We start from the raw sequence: 20,353 nt of genomic DNA on the forward strand, positions 1-20,353 counted from the left end.
GAAATTTTACATAAGCAGGAGTGGAAAAATTCATAATAATATTACTCAAATAAAAGTAAAAATACGGTTCCCCAAAAATACTGCATATGTGTACTGCATATCTGTGGCATTACTGTATATTTTGTTGCATTGTGTTTTGTATTGTTTTTTTCTTATTAAATGTATAAAATATGTGTATTTAATACAACACTTAAGAAAAAACAAGTGAAATCATCTTCCTCTGAGATGAGTGTGTAACTCGTTCTGTAAATACTTAAATGTGAAGAAAATAAATACAAACCAGTTTATATATATAAACATCCTTTAATCATGATTGCCAACCATATGAATTAAGGCATATACAGTATAAAAAAGCAACAGCAGGACTTATGTTTATACAGTTTCTGAGCGTTATTTACTGGTTAAACCAGGCGGATGAACTGAACAGAACAAGCAGCCACTATGAGACAACAGTAGTGTCTCCACAAAGTAGATTGAAGTTTGTAAACAGAGTCCATCGCGCTAAGTTCAAGTAATAAAATGAGCACTGAAACTTTGAAGGTAAGGTGGAAGAGCCGCTGATAGAAATGCTTGTTCTCAGCCTTGTTCTGCTGTTTTTACGTTGTTTCTGTTTGTAAATGCATGAACTTAATTTTTTTAATATTAGTTTAAAACAACATTCGGTATGTCCCTCGAGTTTGGAGATCCGCAAGGATCAAAGTGCTGCAAAAACAGTGAGCTGTCAGCGAGCTAACGTTGTGTTTACAGTCGTCCAGCAGGAGTTTTAAACCAGCTACTGGCCAAATATTTAATAAAGAGTTTGATCCAGATGTTTTAAATGACAAGATTTATGATCATCCATGTTATTTAGGCTTCTTTTTTTAGCAAAATAATTGTGGACCAACTTGGTCAGATAAAATTATCTTGAAGGTTTGGCAGTGTTACAACACCAGAGGTAAAAGCTGATTGTGTTTTTCAGAGGCTCTGCTGGGAGCAGAAAATGGGCAAAACATCCACCACACTCATTAACAACACAAATGTGTACCATAGTTACTTTGTGCATCCATTTACCATCATCAGATATTAAGTTAGTTATTATGTTCTATAACATGCTAATTATCACTTAATAAGTAAAGAAAATCAAACATCTCCAGACCTGCTCAGGTTTAACTGCAACCAAGAAAAAAAATCAAAACAAGATGTTTTTAAAAACTCTTCTTCATGAGCTGGAAAAATACAGTCCTGCTGCATGTAAATGTTCTAACAAACAATTTACACATTTATAGGAACAAGATATCCAAGCATTAAACTCTGTCTTGTAACAAACAACAAAGTGACATTTTTGGTTTTTGGTCAAAATAATTCCTAGTTTACCTAAAGGAAAATGCCCTGATCTGTTTGTAAACATATCAGTTTAACACTGACTTTTATTTTATTTTTATAAACTTTATATTGAGGTTAAAACTTAATGTTTGGGCTACATTTTGTCCACATCAGTGATACTAAAAACACAGCATGCAATGTCAGGAAGAAATGATAACAACAAAAACTTACTTAGATCAAAAAGTTGCAAATTAAGACAAACTGGGATTTTATAGTTTACAAATTATAATGTTTTAATTGATAAAGGGAAATGTTCCTGTTGCCTGTCTTGTGAAGGACAATCTTGATCTATGTAATCTAATTTTATTATTATCATCATTTAACATTACTGATGTTGAAGAAAGTTTAATAATTAATAAAAAATGACAATCTGACTTTTTGGAACAGAATTGTTTGGAAACAAACATGAACAAAAGTGCAACTGAGATAAAAGTGATTAGATTTGAATTGGGCCTGTTGGTTTTTATATAAAGCACCATAAGACAATATTTATTGTGATTTGGCACTGTGTAAACTGAATCCAACTTAATTAATTACATTTAATCCTTTTTGTAATATTTATCACAAAACATTATATTTCTTAAAACACTGACCGCAAAATGGGAATGTTATTTTTTATTTAGTTGAAATAATGTTGTTTTGTTTAAATCAAAGAGAAATAATGTGTAACCGTAATTAGCACCTGATAATCTGTATTGTTATGGCTAATACACTGCATGTAGCATAACTAGCTTTAATTAACTGTTGATATTTTTCTTTCATGATTAGTTTTAGCTGCAGAAAATACCTAAATATCAAACTGTCAACCTCCTATAAAATTTAAATGTTCCTCTGAAAATATACGAGTAAAATAATCGTGTTAGCTAACACCTTTGGCTTGCAAGCTAATAGCTAGCCAAATCTAGTTACTCCCTTTGTTTTGTTCAGTGTTACTAACATAGAAACAAACATTTAAATAAATATGATAAATAAAATGTATAGTTTCTATTATTATTTTAACATATTTTAATGTTGTAGCCAAAAATCGTACAGCTATCATGCTACCAGCTATGCTAACAGGTGAGCTAATACAGGTCTGTCAGTGGGACCTGTAGATTTTCAAACAACCCACTAAAACTTCTCCTAAAAATATTGCTGATGTCATTTTAATTTAGATTACAACAAATATGTTGTTCCTCTAGCTTCCTGTTGAACTAACGTATTTATTTCAGCAAACATCATCACAGCCTGTCATATTAGCAAGAACAGCTAGCACTCAGGCTACAAGTCGAAACATTTTATGATGTTAGCTGAAATTTGGACTACTATGCATCAAAGCACAATTTAAAAAAAAACAACTTAAATTTGTTATCTGATGTTTTAATAATTCAGTACAAAATTTATTTTTCTTTTAGATTAAATGCTTTTTCATCTGAACTTAATTGTGAGTAAGTGTGTATAAACATGAGGTTTTGCTTGAAACAAAAGTTTTTGATAAAATATGTAACAGAAACTGAGCGGATGAGGGAAATAAACAGGCTAGTGGTTCTACTTCCTGTTGGGTGCGCCTGCTTTGCCCCCTGCATGGTGATCAACAGAGTGAGCATCTTAGTGCTCTGCTATAAATCTGTACAGAATATATTTACACCACTGGGGTTGGTAAATGGCACTGGGCAAGTCGAAGTGAAGGTTTTACTCCCACATAAAGACAATACAATCAACATGGTTACACTCAAGTACAGGTTAGTTATACAAATGTAGCGTCAGCACTATGAAGGAGGGAGGACCACTTCAATAATCAGAATGAGAACAATAATTATACACTTTAGCTTCCTAATGCTGTTTTTGTCCCAATGGGGCTTTAAAAAAAAGAACAGTGAGTTTGAGTTATTATCTTTACATTCAGTCATATCGTCATCATATTACACTACAATAAATGTGCATTTTATAAAGTTAAACACAACAGCAGAGGTAAAGCTGAGTGCACAGGGCTCTAATGTCATCTTATACACAGCATTTCAATTCGATGGCATCTCGCTTTTTACAAGAAGTCCCGCTTTTTAAAAAACGAAAAAAAAAGAAAGTCTCATTCCTGCGATCTGTCCCCCGCAGCTTCATCTGCTCCTCTGTTCTAAAACCAGTGGATGTCATCAGTACGAAATGAAAGAGGTTTCTCTGTTTGTTTGTTCCCTGCCTCTCAGCGAGGCGAAGCTTATTCCACACCAAGGAATTGATGTCTGATAAATCTGCCGTCCCTCATGTGAGACGCGGTCACATGGTTCTACTTCTTCCCTTCGCTGTCTGTGGAGGGAAAGAAAGAGACAAAATAAAGATGTTCAGGTGTTTGGAACATTCAGTTCTGCTTGACTTCAGAGAGAAACCAGTCAGAGTTACGTTCAGCGGGAAAAACCTTCTGGGAGTGAAGAAACGCGCTCAATGAAGCTGTGAGGATTTCTGCTCTTATTCATCCTGACTTTAGAGAGTCTCTTGATCTGACATGATGACACACCAAACAATTCTTTAAAAGAAAATACATATAACCCTTGAATCAAAGTGCAAAAACTAGTGGCGGGCAAATATCCAAAATAATTGATAGAAAGCATTTGAGTATTTGACTTTACATCCCAGGTCTGCAGGTCAGACGTCACTTTATTTATTTATTATTTTAACAGTGGATTTCCAGAAACTACACTTATTATAACTGGGTGAAAAAACAAAGATGGTTCCTAAAACACTTAAATAATGTATAATAAAAACAAATTCTGGTGAAGGACAAAACCATCCAAATTATTGTACATTTCTTCCTCATTTTCTCTGAAACTGCAGCAGCTGCTGTGGTAATTACTCTTCTGATTGCGTCTCCCAAGTGTTAGATTTATTTTAATACCAAGATTATTGAAATAGAGTTTGTAATGAAAGAGAGAAATAACATTATATTTGGCTGTTATTTTAAACACATACTTCAGAAAAGCTAGCTGAGCTTTTATTAATGGAGATAATTGTAGGGTCTGCAATTAATCGCGTTTTAATCTAAAATATTGACAAAATATACAACGCATATAGTGAAAATATTTTGTTTACAAGATTTTTTTATGTGATGATGCAACTTTGCAGCAAATGCATCCAACCTGGTGAGTTAGGATGTGGAGAAAACGAAGCTAATCTCTTCTATCTCCACCATTTCCAGGTAACTGCAGTCTTTGCTGGATTACATAATCGTCACATTGTGCTCTGAAAACGCCTGGCAGGTTCTCACTGCATTATTTTACACTTTCAAACAAAGCAGCAGAAAACACTGCAGACAGAAGATCATTTACTCAGAAGGTGATTTTCTCCAGAGAGGAAAGTTTAACAGTTAGATTGATTAAGACAGATCTCAACATCATTTACTCTCTGTTTGCATTTAAATAATGAAACTTCTGCTAATTTATTCTGGAAAAGCAGAGCAGTTTCATCCAGCAGAACATCTTAAAATAATCCATTCACATGTTTTATCTTATGGTTTAAACATGAAAATATAAAAATGTGTATTTTGCTTTCTTTAGTTTTGACACTGCAATGTTTTCTTTCTTTTTTTTTTTGTTTTTTTTGACACAGTGGTGAGTAGTTATGTGTGCTGTGTCATCAGTTTTACAGCCTTGTAAACATGGCATGTATTGAACGGAGACGTTTTTCTGGTTCAGTTTCCGTCTGACCTGCTGAGGAATGACCCGACACCTGCTGGCTGGACACCAGCGACCTGGAGCTCAGACCTGCAAAACAGAAAACAGAAAAAAACAAGAAAATCAGAGTTTGAACATCTACCACAAAATGCTTCAACATGAAACATCCTGAAATAAAACTTAGCAGTCCTGTCACAATAAACCATAATCAGTTCATCACATGATAAATTAAAATGAGCTCAGTCATTTCTACTTTCATGATTGTTTTTCTCTTTCTACCAAAAACTGGACGATGAAATCTTCAGTCCGATGCTTTGGTCTCAACTAGCCCTTTATTGAAAGGAAAATTTTGTTTACAAAAACTTTATTATTCATCTTATTTATTATTTATATTGTTTTGTTTATTTATTTGGGATTTTAAAACATCTTCTTGTTCTAGTGTTAAACTATAATTTACAGTTTATTGATCTTTGAGAATGATATCATTATAGTCTCAATACAGCAGTTTTATCGTTCATTGTAATAACTTCTGGGATAATTTATCACCCAGTAAAATTTGTTATTGTGACAAGAATAATTGTTTCCATGTTACTCTCACCATTGAGATTTATAATCTAATGGGAAACAGCTAAAATATAAATAACAGCCACAAAAACGACCTAAAAACGTTTTAACACATACATTCCACTTAATTGGTATGTGATTTTTTTTCATTTCTGTTGTAAGTTTTATAACTAAAACAGATCATGATATATATCGTTATCGCCACAGATCTCAATAGATATCAGGATATTAATTTGATTCCAAATCGCACATCTGATAGAGACTAGATGTTTTCACTGCAGAACATTTACAGGTTCTGAGTCTTAATTTCTGTAATGAAACAAAACTGAATTCAATAACAATATTACACAGCAACTTTTAAATGAAAAGACAAGCTTAGCTAAAGCTTCTTCATTGAACAGGGTTTGTTCACATTTACATTTTTATGCTTTTTTATTTTAGGAATTAGTAAAAAAAAAGAAAAAAAGAAGCAGAACTGTGTTTATTTCACTTGTGGATTAATAAAAGATCTTTTTGAATTAGAATTTAAGCTACGGCCTTTAAAACATGGGACCAGGTCTGAAGAAGCGGCAGCTCTGTACCTTGGTAGATATCAAATTGCCCGGACATCAGGTTGTAGCTCATACCCAGGTGTGTGTGATGGTGTGTGTGGAGGTGTCGAGCAAACGACAAGTGGTTCCTCTCCCGCTCGATGTCTCTGTCTTCCTCAGGCGAACCCTTCTCACCAGGCTGGGCAGAAAACAGACAAACACTCGACTCGTTCTGGGTTTTCTGACTCACATTGGGTCAAACGTTAAAGATTCTGAGCTCACAAACAACAATCAGAACCGGAACCGGTTCTAAACCTACAACGATTCGTTGAGTCATGCTGGTAAAGAATCATCATGTTAGGTTATAAATATACAATATTTAAAGCTGCAATATGTAACATTTAAAAATAAATGTTTTTGACATATTTGTTAAAGCTATCACCATTTTGTGACAGTTTGAAAGGAGGAAGATAATCTGTGAAAAAACGGAGCTGCTTTGATCCCAGCTCTGTCAGAAACAACCAATCAGAGCCAGGAGCAGGTCTGCACAGAGGAGAAGATGAAGAGAGGAAACGGCATTTCTGCGTAAACAGACACTTCAAAATAAGAGCATTAATACTAATGTTTGACTATTTGAAGAATTTCTAACAGTCGGTAACAAACGTTACAAACACATATGTAGAAATTAATTCAACTGAAAGTTTACAAAACAACCAAGTAATTTAGAATCTGCCCAGAAAAATTCATTTAGGGAAGCTAGCAAAGTTAGCAATAATGACAAAACAAACAGTTAGCTTTGCTATTAGCGCATTAGCCAAAGTGACCACCACTGTTAGCTTACAATCACTGCTTCTGTATTCCTGGTGATTTTCACTTTATGTAACATGTCAGATTGTCAATCCAGGGGTATATTTATATAATTTCTGATAAAAACCACAGAATTTTTAAAAAGTGAAATTAATCCAGAAATCTTAATATTAAGCGTGTTCAGAGAACTTTCTCCTGGACTTCAGCTGCCCTGGATATTTACAGAGGTACTTCATGGAAGAAGTGTTTATGTTTGAAACTAAAGATGCTTAGTGCCAGGCACATGTTTAATCATGCCTGGTGTTTATGCAGTAAATGTCAGCCTAATTGCTTGAAGTTAGAATTAACTTTTTCAAGAACAGATAAAACATCTGCTTCCTGTCGTGTTTGTCTTTCTTTTTATCCTTCGCTGTGGGGGGTTTCTGTCAGAGTAACCATCAGATCCAACATGTGAAGGAAAAACAAACATCAGAGGAGCGGCGCAGTGTGAGTGTGGCCGTGAAGGAAGCAAGCGTTTTCTCACAGCAGGGGATTTTCCATGGAAATGGTGGCTGGGCTGCTGCAGCAGCTCCACGGAGGAAGAGGAGGAGGAGGACGAAGAGTCACCGATCAGCTTGTTGCTGGCCGGTTCTCCTCTGCCGGGCGGAGTCACCTCCACCTCCTCCCTGCCTGCCGTCTTTCCATACAGAGGATAGTGGAAACCTGGAGAACGTAACACAAAGCAGGAGCAAATATTCCTGTCACAATAACAAATAACTGGACGATGAAAACTGTCCCAGAAGTTATTGCAATAAATGATAATATTGTTGTTTTGAAACCATAATGGTAATGGCATAATGATGCAACAATACAAGTAAACTTTAAATTCTAATGAACATTTAACACTGAACTGGATTAAATAAATAATAATAATAATTAAAGCTGCAAGCAGCCTCGGGCGGCCCTCGCAGCAAGCGCCGCTCCGGCCTATTGGCCACCGCGGGGGTTCCAGCCACCGCAGAAGCTCTCGCACGATTTCCAGAGCCGCAGCCAACTCCCCACCGCAGAAGCTCTGCCGCAGTTTCCAGCACCGCCGCCCGCTAGCCACCGCAGAAGCTGTCGCGCATTTTCCACACCCATCCACCAGGCGACACGCGTGAATGCGTTCGGCAGCGCTCCCCGACGACTGTCAAAAAATCTGGTGCAGATCGGTCGATGCGTCGAGGAGATACAGCCCATGTATTAACTTAGGGGGCGCAGTGGAGCCAAATTACATTTCAAACCCGTCGGGCTCTTTAGAGGTGAACAAAGGTCATACATATCCAGTTTGGCGCCAATCGGATGATCTATGCCTGAATAAGAGCCAAACGTATGTATATGGCGAGGGACTGATATTCGCCATTTGGCCACGCCCACACGGTTCAGCCAGCAGCGAGCATTGACAGAGTTTATCATCCGAATCATCTTGATTAGGTCAAGAGAGCCATAAACAGAGCTTTCCAAGTAAAAAAATAGCACTTCCTGTTCCGAGGGGGCGGGGCCTAAGTGATGTCATCATTTAACCATTGGATATTATTGGACACTCGATTATGATCAATCACTGAACGTTTGGTGTCTCTGTGAGTTTTTGTGTTAGAATTACTAATTATTTAATTTTTTCCTCCATTACAACATTGAACTTTCATTCCGTAGGGCAATGCTGCCCTCTGGTGTGGAATTACTGAAATAATGAAACTATTTCAGTGGGCAGCAGAGGGCAGCATTGCCCTACAAACAACGAACATGGACTGTTTATTATGTAATTACACAGAAGATCTCTCTAATTCATTCTGAGGGGGCGGGGCTTAGATGACGTCATAATATGATGACATAGCATTGTCAGGTATCACACCAGGATGAGTCAGGCAAAGTTTGGTGCAGCTCGGTCGAAATATATGGAATCTAGAAGCAAACGTATGGCATCGGCGTTACAGGTCACTTCGCCACGCCGCCACAGCCAGCTGCTTCATCGCAGCCGGTCAGGGCTTGAATCCACAACACACCAACATGTCTTCTGTCTCTGGACACAGTTTCATGTTGATTAGGTCAAAGGGGTAAGATAGCAACCGTTCATAGGAAAACATGACACTTCCTGTTCTCAGGGGGCGTGGCCTAAGCGATGTCATCATTTCACCACAGGGTATTTTAGGACACCTAATCATGATCAATTACTGAAAGTTTGGTCCCTCTATGTGTTTTTGTATAGGAAATATAAGAGTTTCGTGTTTCATGGCGAGTAGGTGAACTTTGACCCCTGGTAACCCCCCTTCAGCAAGCTCATACAGTCACCAATTTGATAACTTTAAATCAGACATGCCTTATGATCAGACTGACCGAGTTTGAAGCCGATCAATCGAAAACCCTAGGAGGAGTTCGATCAAATGCAAAGGCTGTAAACGTCAAAATCGAGGTCAAATGAACTTCAATCTAAAATGGCCGACTTCCTGTTGGGTTTAGAGCATGGCTCTAAGAGACTTTTTTGTACGTCCCGACAAGATACACATGTGTACCAAGTTTCGTAATTCTAGGTTTAAGCATGGCTTGGGGCTGTTCATTTAAAATACTCTAGGGGTCGCTATAGAAAAATTAGGCCACGCCCACCAAATTTCGCTATGGATTCCTGTTTGGGGATGGATAAGAATCCATCCTAGTGAGTTTGGAGCAGCTCACCCCGAAACTGTGGAATTCAGAGCCAAACGAAATTCGATGGCGTTCGCAACGCCGCCACGCCCACCTGCTTCATCGCAGCCGGTCGGGGTTGGAATCCAGAACACACCAACATGTCTTCTGTCTCTGGACACAGTTTCATGTTGATTAGGTCAAAGGGCTAAGATAGCGACCGTTCACAGTAAAACATTACACTTCCTGCTCTCAGGGGGCGTGGCCTACATAAAAAAAAATTTCACTGTAGGGTATTTTAGGACACCCGATGACGATCAATCACTGAAAGTTTGGTCCCTCTATGTGTTTTTGTATAGGAAATATAAGAGGTTTTTGTTTCATGGCGTGTAGGTGAACTTTGACCCCTGCTAACCCCCCTTCAACATGCTCCAAAACTCACCAATTTGATAACTTTAAATCAGACATGCCTTATGATCAGACTGACCGAGTTTGAAGCCGATCAATCGAAATCCCTAGGAGGAGTTCGATCAAATACGAAGGCTGTAAACGTCAAACTCGAGGTAAAAAATGGACCTTCAATACAAAATGGCCGACTTCCTGTGATACTTGCACTATGACATTACTTGTAAATTCTGAGCGTCTTAGTGAGCTCTACAACTGTACCGAATTTCAAGTCTCTACGATGAAGTAAGTGAATAGCAATGGGTCTGTTGAAAATTGCTAGTTGCCGCCGTTGAGCAATTTTTTTTGCGATTTTTGCGGCGACCTTAAAATTCAAAATTTTTAAACCGCCTAGTCGCTTCCGCCAAGTTTGGTGAGTTTTTGAATATGATAAAGCCCCCAAAAAGGCGCACGAAGAGGGGGGCAGAATCGTAAGAAGAATTAAAGCTGCAAGCAGCCTCGGGCGGCCCTCGCAGCAAGCGCCGCTCCGGCCTATTGGCCACCGCGGGGGTTCCGACCACCGCAAAAGCTCTCGCACGATTTCCAGAGCCGCAGCCAACTCCCCACCGCAGAAACTCCGCCGCAGTTTCCAGCACCGCCGCCCGCTAGCCACCGCAGAAGCTGTCGCGCATTTTCCACGCCCGTCCACCAGGCGACACGCGTGAATGCGTTCGGCAGCGCTCCCCGACGACTGTCAAAAAATCTGGTGCAGATCGGTCGATGCGTCGAGGAGATACAGCCCATGTATTAACTTAGGGGGCGCAGTGGAGTCAAATTACATCTCAAACCCGTTGGGCTCTTTAGAGCAGAACAAAGGTCATACATATCCAGTTTGGTGCCAATCGGATGATCCATGTGTGAATTAGAGCCAAACGTATGTATATGGCGAGGGACTGATATTCGCCATTTGGCCACGCCCACACGGTTCAGCCAGCAGCGAGCATTGACAGAGTTTATCATCCGAATCATCTTGATTAGGTCAAGAGAGCCATAAACAGAGCTTTCCAAGGAAAAAAACGGCACTTCCGGTTCTGAGGGGGCGGGGCTTAGATGACGTCATAATATGATGACATAGGGTCGTCAGGGATCCCGCCAGGGTCACTCGTGCAAAGTTTGGTGCAGAAGCTATCGACCGTTCACAGTAGAATTACAAATTTTTAATTTTTTCCTACATAACAAAATTGAACTCTTTCATTCCGTAGGGCAATGCTGCCCTCTGGTGTCGAATTACTGAAATAATGAAACTATTTCAGTAATGTCAGTAATTCGACACCAGAGGGCAGCATTGCCCTACACATGACAAAGCCCTTTGTATTACACAGTCGATCACAGGGGAACTTTGAGCCTTGCTAACCCCCCTTCAACATGCTCCAAAACTCACCAATTTGATAACTTTAAATCAGACATGCCTTATGATCAGACTGACCGAGTTTGAAGCCGATCAATCGAAATCCCTAGGAGGAGTTCGATCAAATACGAAGGCTGTAAACGTCAAAATCGAGGTCAAATGAACTTCAATCTAAAATGGCCGACTTCCTGTTGGGTTTAGAGCATGGCTCCAAGAGACTTTTTTGTACGTCCTGACAAGATACACATGTGTACCAAGTTTCGTAATTCTAAGTTAAAGCATCGCTTGGGGCTGATTTTTTAAAATATTCTAGGGGACCGTATAGAGAAATTAGGCCACGCCCACCAAATTTCGCTATGGATTCCTGTTGGCGGGTGGATAAGGATCCATCCTAGTGAGTTTGGAGCAGCTCACCCCGAAACTGTGGAATTCAGAGCCAAACGAAATTCGATGGCGTTCGCAACGCCGCCACGCCCACCTGCTTCATCGCAGCCGGTCGGGGTTGGAATCCACAACACACCAACATGTCTTCTGTCTCTGGACACAGTTTCATGTTGATTAGGTCAAAGGGCTAAGATAGCGACCGTTCACAGTAAAACATTACACTTCCTGCTCTCAGGGGGCGTGGCCTACATAAAAAAAAAATTTCACTGCAGGGTATTTTAGGACACCCGATGACGATCAATCACTGAAAGTTTGGTCCCTCTATGTGTTTTTGTATAGGAAATATAAGAGGTTTTTGTTTCATGGCGTGTAGGTGAACTTTGACCCCTGCTAACCCCCCTTCAACATGCTCCAAAACTCACCAATTTGATAACTTTAAATCAGACATGCCTTATGATCAGACTGACCGAGTTTGAAGCCGATCAATCGAAATCCCTAGGAGGAGTTCGATCAAATACGAAGGCTGTAAACGGCCAAATCAGGGTCCGAAATGGACCTTCAATCCAACATGGCCGACTTCCTGCGATATTTGCACTATGACATTACTTGTAAATTCTGAGCGTCTTAGTGAGCTCTACAACTGTACCGAATTTCAAGTCTCTACGATGAAGTAAGTGAATAGCAATGGGTCTTTTGAAAATTGCTAGTTGCCGCCGTTGAGCAATTTTTTTTGCAATTTTTGCGGCGACCTTAAAATTCAAAATTTTTAAACCGCCTAGTCGCTTCCGCCAAGTTTGGTGAGTTTTTGAATATGATAAAGCCCCCAAAAAGGCGCACGAAGAGGGGGTAAGAATAATAATAATAATAATAATAAACAGTACAGATACAATAGGCCTTCGCAGCGCTTTGCTGCTCGGGCCTAATAAGAAACAGTACAGATACAATAGGCCTTCGCAGCGCTTTGCTGCTCGGGCCTAATAATAATAACAATAATAATAATAATAAATAAACAAAACAAAAGTAACAACAAATAAAATAAATTGTGAAGTTCTTCACAAAAATGACTAGTTGAGACCAAAACACCAGACTGAAGACTTTTTGGTAGACAGAGAGAAAAACAATAAATCATGCAAATGGAAATTATTTATATTGTTTTAATTTATTATGTGAATAATTGATTTACTGATTTATTGCTTATTGCAACAGGCCTAGACACACAGAACTGTGGAAAAAGATCAGATCAGTGCTGCATTTTCTATTTGCTGTAGTGTTGAAAGCATCCAAACAAAACCTACAGAAAAATATGCAAAACCCTTTGATTTTGGTTGGTACAAAGATTATTTAAATTAATTTAAAAGATTAAAGTCAACAATACTAATGTTAAATAAATCTCGCTACATTAGTGACGTGTAACAGTTTGAATTGTGATTAAAATCAATTCTAATTTAGCCAAAATCTTTACTATTATTATTAAAACTGTTTTTTCCCCCCATTATTTTTAATAGAGGAGCCATGTTGTGCAGAGCTTCAGAAAGAGCAGGAGATTTTAAAGAGACAGAGCCCCAGTTTCGAGGTGGTAATTAAGGAAGTCAGTTTTACAGACTATAAAATGGCACAATATGCCTGGAAACACATAATACTGCCCCTTTAAGCTGTGCATTATTTTTCATCGTTGGCCATTACATAAAATGCAAGTATTTTTCCTTTGGCTTCATGTCGTAGGGAAGAGATGTTACTTTACGTTTCTGCGGTTATGAATATATATTTAGTCTAAATATGCAGGCAGCTGATGTCTGTCTGTTACCTGGGTAGTTGTGGACCAGCGTTGGGGACACTCCCCTGTAGGAGCCCCCGCTGCCCTCACACATCGCCAGGTAGGGAGAGTAGGAGGTGTGCTGGTACTGGATGTAGGGCTGCTGGGGGTTCATGGGAGGAGACACTGCCGCCCTGGTACTGTGAGACTCCTCTGACAGCCCTCCAGTGGGTTCCTGGTCCTGGTCCTCCAGGCCCTCCTGTCGGTCTGAATCCTCCGTGTCAGTGACGGGCGGGAAGTCCTGGAGCCCGTGAGCTCTGGGTTTTTTAGCATCTACACCACCTGAGGTCATCTTGGCCCCAGCAGGCTCCACGGTAGCGCCCCACTCCTTCCCACTGCCCGCTTCCCCCTCCTCGACATTCTCCCCGTGCTGACTCTGAAGCTCTGAATATTTGCTGAGCGCGAGGCGGTGCGCCCAGGCGGGGCCGTCTGGGGACTAGATTGATGGGGACAAGTGTTGGTGCTGGTTCAGTGTTTCCCCTATAATTCTTTGTTAACAGTGGTGGGTGGCAGCCATTTTTCGGGTCAGCTCGACTTCGGTCCACGTCTCGGTCCTGCTTACATTGCCAGGTGCGAGGGCTAAACTTAGATACCGTTCTATTTAAGCATCAGCAAATTGTCTCTTTAGTGCTTTTTAAGTACAAGCGAAGGGTAATTTATGACTTTCATCTGTTCATTTGACAATTTCTCTCAACGGTGGCCCACCGCTGCTGAATGACTATAGAGGAAACACTGTAGTTGAGTGAACAGAGCCATAGACAGACCATCTATCATTGGCTCTGGATGAGATGTTGATGAAGGATGACGACGTTTCAACAGCAGGCGGCCATTCAGCAGTGAGATGTGAGGCAGAGAGTGGCGTCTCACACATGATTAAGTGAAGAGTTTAGAGCAATTTGGAGGAAAAACGAGCAACCTCTTCAACACGGCTCGGTTAAAGGGATGACACTGGTACCAAAACTGCACAAGCTTTTTGTTCCTTTACAGCTAAAGTTGGAAAAAACACATTTCCTCCAATAAATCTCACTCTAAACGTTAAAAGACATTTGCATTGGAAACAACTGAAGTAGTATATCAGAGTAGAGCTATAGCAGCACAGAAGTCACATGGTCCTTGATATTAGCACCTATTGTACACAATGTGAGGTTAATCTCTTTGTGACACTCAACAGCAGTCAGTAAAGCACACCAACAACACCATCAGCGGCGGCGGCGGGTTATAAACAGAGGGAGAAACTTACACTGGAAAACGAAACATTTGAGTCCAGATCAGTCTGACTGTTTGGATTGTGGAGGGATGAAGAAGAGGAGGAAGAGGAGGGTGACTTGATGTCATCACAGTCTTTCATTGAGACCTGGTGCTGGTCCACTATGCCACTGTGCACCACCTTTACGCCCAGACTCTGCCCCCTTTCTCCCCTTTCACTCATCTCCACATAGGAAAGAACCGGTTTGGCACAGCAACCTTTAGCACCATCCGGGCCTTTACCTAGCAAGACCCCACTGGCTGAAACCCCAACCATATGTTTAACATCCTCAGTGTCCCTCAACCCTTGTCCCCTTTGCTTGGCAGTTAGGGTCTGGTCGCAGCATTTGGAAGCCAGTAAAAGTTTCTGGTCCATGTACAGACCTCTGGAGTACTGGCCATAGTACAGGGACTGGGCCAGAGCCGTCTGGGTCTGACTCATCGCCAGCTGGAGCTGAGACTGAGGAGGCCCGTCACCTTTCTTAGGATCTGAGAATTCGTGGGACGAATTTTTGTCATCGTCTTTAATGTCCTCTTTCCTGTCTTTCCCTTTGCTGTCGTGAGGAGAGTTTTTATGGAAAGCAACAGCCCCGCTGCTCTGCCTGTCGGGCTGCATGTACCCTTGCAGGTAGTAGGGATCGTAGCCATGGTAGTATGGGGACTGGGGCTCCTTCAAAGCTGTGGGAGGGGTTTTACTAGAGTTAGCATAGTTGCTATTGGAGCTCACCTCGGAGGAAGACGAGGAGCTGGACTTGGACCTGAGTCCATCTGAGCGACACTCAGAAGACCCTCCATCATCTCCGGCATCTGAGATATCGGAGTAGGCAGGGCTGTCGTTCTTACTGCCTCCGTCTGCTGCTAGACTTGAGTCGAGTCTCGACGAACCACCGATAGAAGGACTGGGGGCATTGTCTGTGAAAGTGTAGACCTTATCAGCCTCTGCACGGATGCTGGCCATCCTGCTCTCCTGGCTCTCTGAGAGTCCGTTCATTACATCCTGTTTGCTAAGGTGCTCCTTCAGAAGACTTCCGGATATTTCCTTAATGCCACCTTTAAGTCCAATTCCAACGTCTTCCACTTTGATCACAGTACTATCACCATTGGGAGTTCTGTTTGCTGGTTCTTTATTATGTTTGTCCTTTATCTTCCGTTTTTCCTTTTTCCTGGTCTCTTTGCACGTGACCATTGTGGCTTTGACAAGGTTTGGCTCCACTACGATGCTAAGCTTTGGTTTAATGGGTTTTAAGGAAAGGTTTTTACTAGTGAGGCCAATGGCAGCCACCGGGGACGACTGTTGTGGGGGGGCAACATCAGCTGTGCTGGTCGGATATGTTGTGTTGGGTATGGCAATCAGCTTCGGTGGAGCTGGAGCTGGAGCGATTGGACGGTTAGTCCTGGACTTGGACAGTTTTTCCACCTTCCCATTGGCTTTCTTACCTTTATCAGATGCTCCTCCCTTTTTATCAATCAGTCCTTCTGCTTCCAGTTTCGGCATCTCTACAGACGTGCTTCTGTCTGGGATCATGCAGTTCTCTAAAACCACAGTCATGTTGGAAATGATAGGCAGATTGCTGAGGTCATCAATCAGACCGTCTTTCAGGAGTGAGGTTCTTCTGGTTTTGGAGTTGGCGGAAGGACTGTGGTCCGTGCTGAGGAGTAACCGTCTGTTCTTAGGTGACCCCACCGTAGTCACCTTGTAGAGAGGAGTGGATTTCTTGGAGGAGCTGTGAGTGTTTGTGCTGTTCTCTGGGGGCTCATACGTCAAGTTGCCGATGTTGTCCTCACAGTCTGATAGTCGATCCTCACCGTCTCCGTCCTTTGAGTGTCCCAGCTCAGGCTTCCTCTGCTCCTCCGCCTCCAGGTGTGCGTGTGTCTGGTGGTAGCGCAGGCCGTTGATGTGCTTGTAGCGTTTAGTGCAGTTTGGATGTGGGCAGTCGATGAGAATGGGCGGGGGAGGAGAGGAAGCGCAGCCTCCTCCTGGATCCATGAAAGATGGGTCCGATTTGCCCAAAGGCGTCGAAGGGGCGCTCCGGGATTTCGCTCGGATCCTCTTCCCATTCCCGTTTTTAATGTCGTCCGAGGAAACAAGACTTAGGTCCAAGTCGGCTGGTGGTTTGTTCTTTCGCTTCCCGGCAGGAATAGAGGAGGTTACGTTGGTGGCTTTAACATCATCGACCGTGAAGAAGGAAGGAGGTGCTCTGCCGTTGCTGTTGATGAGGTTCAGGCTGCCCCTCCGTCCTTTGCTGTGGATGGATCCCGCTACGCCGCCTCCTCGGCTCCGGTGGTGTGGAAGACCTCTGACTTTAGTGGCATGGGACGGCTCTATGCAGGGCCGCTCAGACATGGCCATTCTCATTCTTTTCCCTCGTCCGCGGCTCCCGGGGAATTCTGGATCACTGCAAGGAGACTCACAAAACCTGGAGAGACAGAAAGAAAGCAGATAGGTTGATTAGATTAGACCCAACACAACAGCCATCCCCAGTGGCTACCGCAGGCCTCACTAGTAGAAACCTTTAAAGCACATTGAACCACAGCTTAGCATCATAGTTGAGCTGAACTTTGTCACACATATATGAACCTTGTTATATACAAGGTTCATATATGTGTGTGCAGCATTTCCCCTATGATTGTGTAGGGGGTAGCCGCCTCCTCCACCAACAAGAACCCCCAAATAACTAGAATCTCTCAAACGGAACATCATCAATGTCCAGTCATTGGTTAATCAAGTGTCACTATGTAGTGGTGTTGTAAAACAGAAATCCCAGAACAATATTGTGATTTAAATAATGCCACAAAAAACACAAGTCTTGTTATGTTCAAAGAGTCAAGTTTTTTGCAGTGGGATCTGCTTCTGGTCAGAATATTAGGAACGACAGCAAAAACACAGTGAAAAGTCTTAAAAAGCAGTCGATGGACATCATTTAATTTACACAATTATTGGAGTTGGGAGGGTTTTATATTGTGTTTGAACTGGAAACCCAAACACAACGTTGGCTGAACATTTTAAAATGATGAGCAATTGGGGTGGAAATGGAGGGCACTTCATATTTTAACCAAGAATGAGCTGAAATCAGATTCCAACTCAAAGTGAACCACTTCACCCTGACGTTAAGCACAAACATAGTTTTTTTCCTGCACAAAGCCTGTTTTTATTTGATAAACATGAAAGAATCAGTAAAATTCACCATTATCTCTGTCTTTGAGTCGTTTCGTATTCACACTGCGTTCCCCTTTTACCTTGAAGTCTTTTGATGCTGTTCGCTGCTGCGCTTCGCATCTTAACGCTGCTTTTCCACACTCCAATACGTGCTGTTATTTATATCAGGAATCTGTCTGCTGATGCTGCGGCTCTGCATCCATAATGACCCTTTAATGCAGTCTTCGCTGCACTTTTTCCCAGAACCGGATGGTGTTAAATAATCCAGAGCACATTCAGTTTAGATTTTTTAAGAAGAAGACATCTCAGGTTTCCTGTGATGTTTGTAAATGCTTTATTTGCACAGTTGCTGCTGAAATATGTGCCAAAACCTCCAGCTATTTATTTGACATTTTAACCATATTTCCTGCTTTCGTGCCTTTATTTAACAGAGTGACGGTGATTCAGAAGCACATTTTCTACAGAAGTTTGTCTGATTTTAGTTAATCTTTTTCACTTAATTCAGAAAATGAATCAACAAGAAAAAAAGGAGCTTTATTCCATTGAACTACGTTATGAAACTGCATTCGGTCTCCGCCGAGAGACGAGTCGAAATGAAAAAAGCAATTTAGTCCCCACTTTTGGAGATTAAGCTGTAATTGCCATGACAACTATCACTTACATACAGCAGCAATAATTGAAAGGTTTCAGGAGAGCGAGGGAGGCACCGTCACGTTTCCCACTCAGCAGCACTCAGTTTATAAAACGCTTTGGATGCAGAGCTGAGAGTGTTTTTATTAAAGCTCATCACCGAACAGCGGCTGAAACCCTCTGAGACAACTTACACCTTTAATCATCTTTGCAGCAATAAAGAAAAAACAAGTTTCTGTCCTGCGAACCGGAGCAGTGGTCTTCGGTTTAACACCCGGGATCAGGCTGAACTGACACAGTTTAAACTCTTTCGTTGTGTTTATCTCCACCAGGAGGATTTCATACGTGTAGAAACAGAGACAACAGGTTTCCGTCTGTCATTTCAGGACAGCATTCCTGCTTACATCTGCATCTGATGCAGCCAGGTGCTGCTAATCAAACGCATTCATTAACTGATTGTAATCAGCAGCCATGTTTCCATCCAATTGTTGTGTGAACTTTTAAAATGTCACAAAAAAGAACAAAAAGAGGAAATGCAAATCAGTCGTTTCCATAGTAGAAGACGAGGTGAATGTTTACCTCGGAGGAGCCCAGTCGTGTTTGGTGCAGTCCAGCAGAGTTCCCACGTAGGTTCTCTTCCTCCAGGTAACGTTCACCACCAGCACACCTGAATCGGACCACACAGAACCAGAACCTTCAGGTTAGAAATACTGCAATGTTAAAATTAATTTTAAAAAGGCTGATCCTGGACCAGATACTTTAACCTCTGGTTCCAAAACCAGATTACTAATCCCAAATTAGCTGCCTTACAGTCCATGACTGTTCTATTGAAGATCTCTCTGCAGAGGGAGAAACCAAACATCAGTGTGAATGCAAAATGAAATATTCCTCATTTATTTATAGGAACTGAAGAACAAACATTTGTCTCTCCTTTCTTATAAAATAATGTTCAGACGGCGTCCATTACATATTATTCTATTAAACTCACTAAAGTTCATTTGCTGTCTGACTCTTCCAGTTTCCTTCTGTAACTAAGGCAACCCTTCATGTATCATAGCACATTATTCCAGATGCAACTTTGATGTTTTTCCAGCGCTAAAGGAGGGACAGCAAACCAACAATCCTGACAGGAACAGACACCACATCAGATTAATACAGCTCTAAGTACCAGGAAGTACAGAAAAATAAAAAATACGCTGCGGTGCTTCACAGGATCCAGTGATGGATGTTATTCAGTCAGGCAGGTGTTCGGACAGATTATTCCACCGAATATCGAGAGGCAAGATCCTCGTTCTATGGCCTGCAGGATTTCTGTTCTTAGCTCTCGCTTGTTTCTGATGAAGAATGATGATGATGAGAGGAAGAAGGCCGGAAACAGAAACAACAAACCAACGGAGCTGAGAGGCGAGGAAGAGGAGATGAAATGGAGATGAAGAGAAGATGAAGAGGAAGCTGAGAGGATTTAAACCGGATGATGGTGAAGAGTAGAGCAGATTTCTGGTTCCTGGAAGGTTTCAACATGGAGATGGACGGACGGACGTCTGTCCGTCCGACCATCTGCCCGCTGTGTTCTCTGTGTGTTTACAAAGACATAATTGTGTTTATCTTCATGTTTATGACTTCTCTCTCACTCTCTGTTCTTCTTTCTCTCTCGGTTCTGATTCATAAATCTCAGTCGATGTCGAATTGGAGTGTGAGCCTCATCATTTGGTCTCTCGGTCAACAGCAACCAGAACTGCCCTGAAGATCCGATTTCCTGCTCATTAGCTCTTCCAGCAGTGAGACGGTGAA

General features: G+C 41.5%; 1 protein-coding gene across 4 annotated transcripts in view; it reads right to left on the reverse strand.

Annotated features, from left to right (window-relative positions):
• Window positions 1-289: 289 nt before the first annotated feature.
• Window positions 290-20,353, reverse strand: part of znf608 (zinc finger protein 608) — a 50,465-nt gene continuing 30,401 nt past the window's right edge. The window contains exons 3-9 of one of the 4 annotated variants that reach the window (XM_023343907.1): window positions 19,142-19,229; window positions 14,771-17,192; window positions 13,522-13,966; window positions 7,428-7,606; window positions 6,194-6,296; window positions 5,037-5,093; window positions 290-3,642 (exon numbers count right to left, since the gene is read on the reverse strand). In XM_023343907.1, coding sequence (XP_023199675.1) covers window positions 3,623-3,642; window positions 5,037-5,093; window positions 6,194-6,296; window positions 7,428-7,606; window positions 13,522-13,966; window positions 14,771-17,192; window positions 19,142-19,229 — 3,314 coding nt within the window. In that variant the 3' untranslated portion in view covers window positions 290-3,622. Of the gene's footprint in view, window positions 3,643-5,036; window positions 5,094-6,148; window positions 6,297-7,427; window positions 7,607-13,521; window positions 13,967-14,770; window positions 17,193-19,141; window positions 19,230-20,353 lie in introns of those variants that run through there. The other 3 variants (XM_023343906.1, XM_023343908.1, XM_023343909.1) reach the window with 3 other exon arrangements.

Source organism: Xiphophorus maculatus, chromosome 12 (assembly GCF_002775205.1).
Source record: "Xiphophorus maculatus strain JP 163 A chromosome 12, X_maculatus-5.0-male, whole genome shotgun sequence".
Classification (NCBI taxonomy): Eukaryota; Metazoa; Chordata; class Actinopteri; order Cyprinodontiformes; family Poeciliidae; genus Xiphophorus; species Xiphophorus maculatus.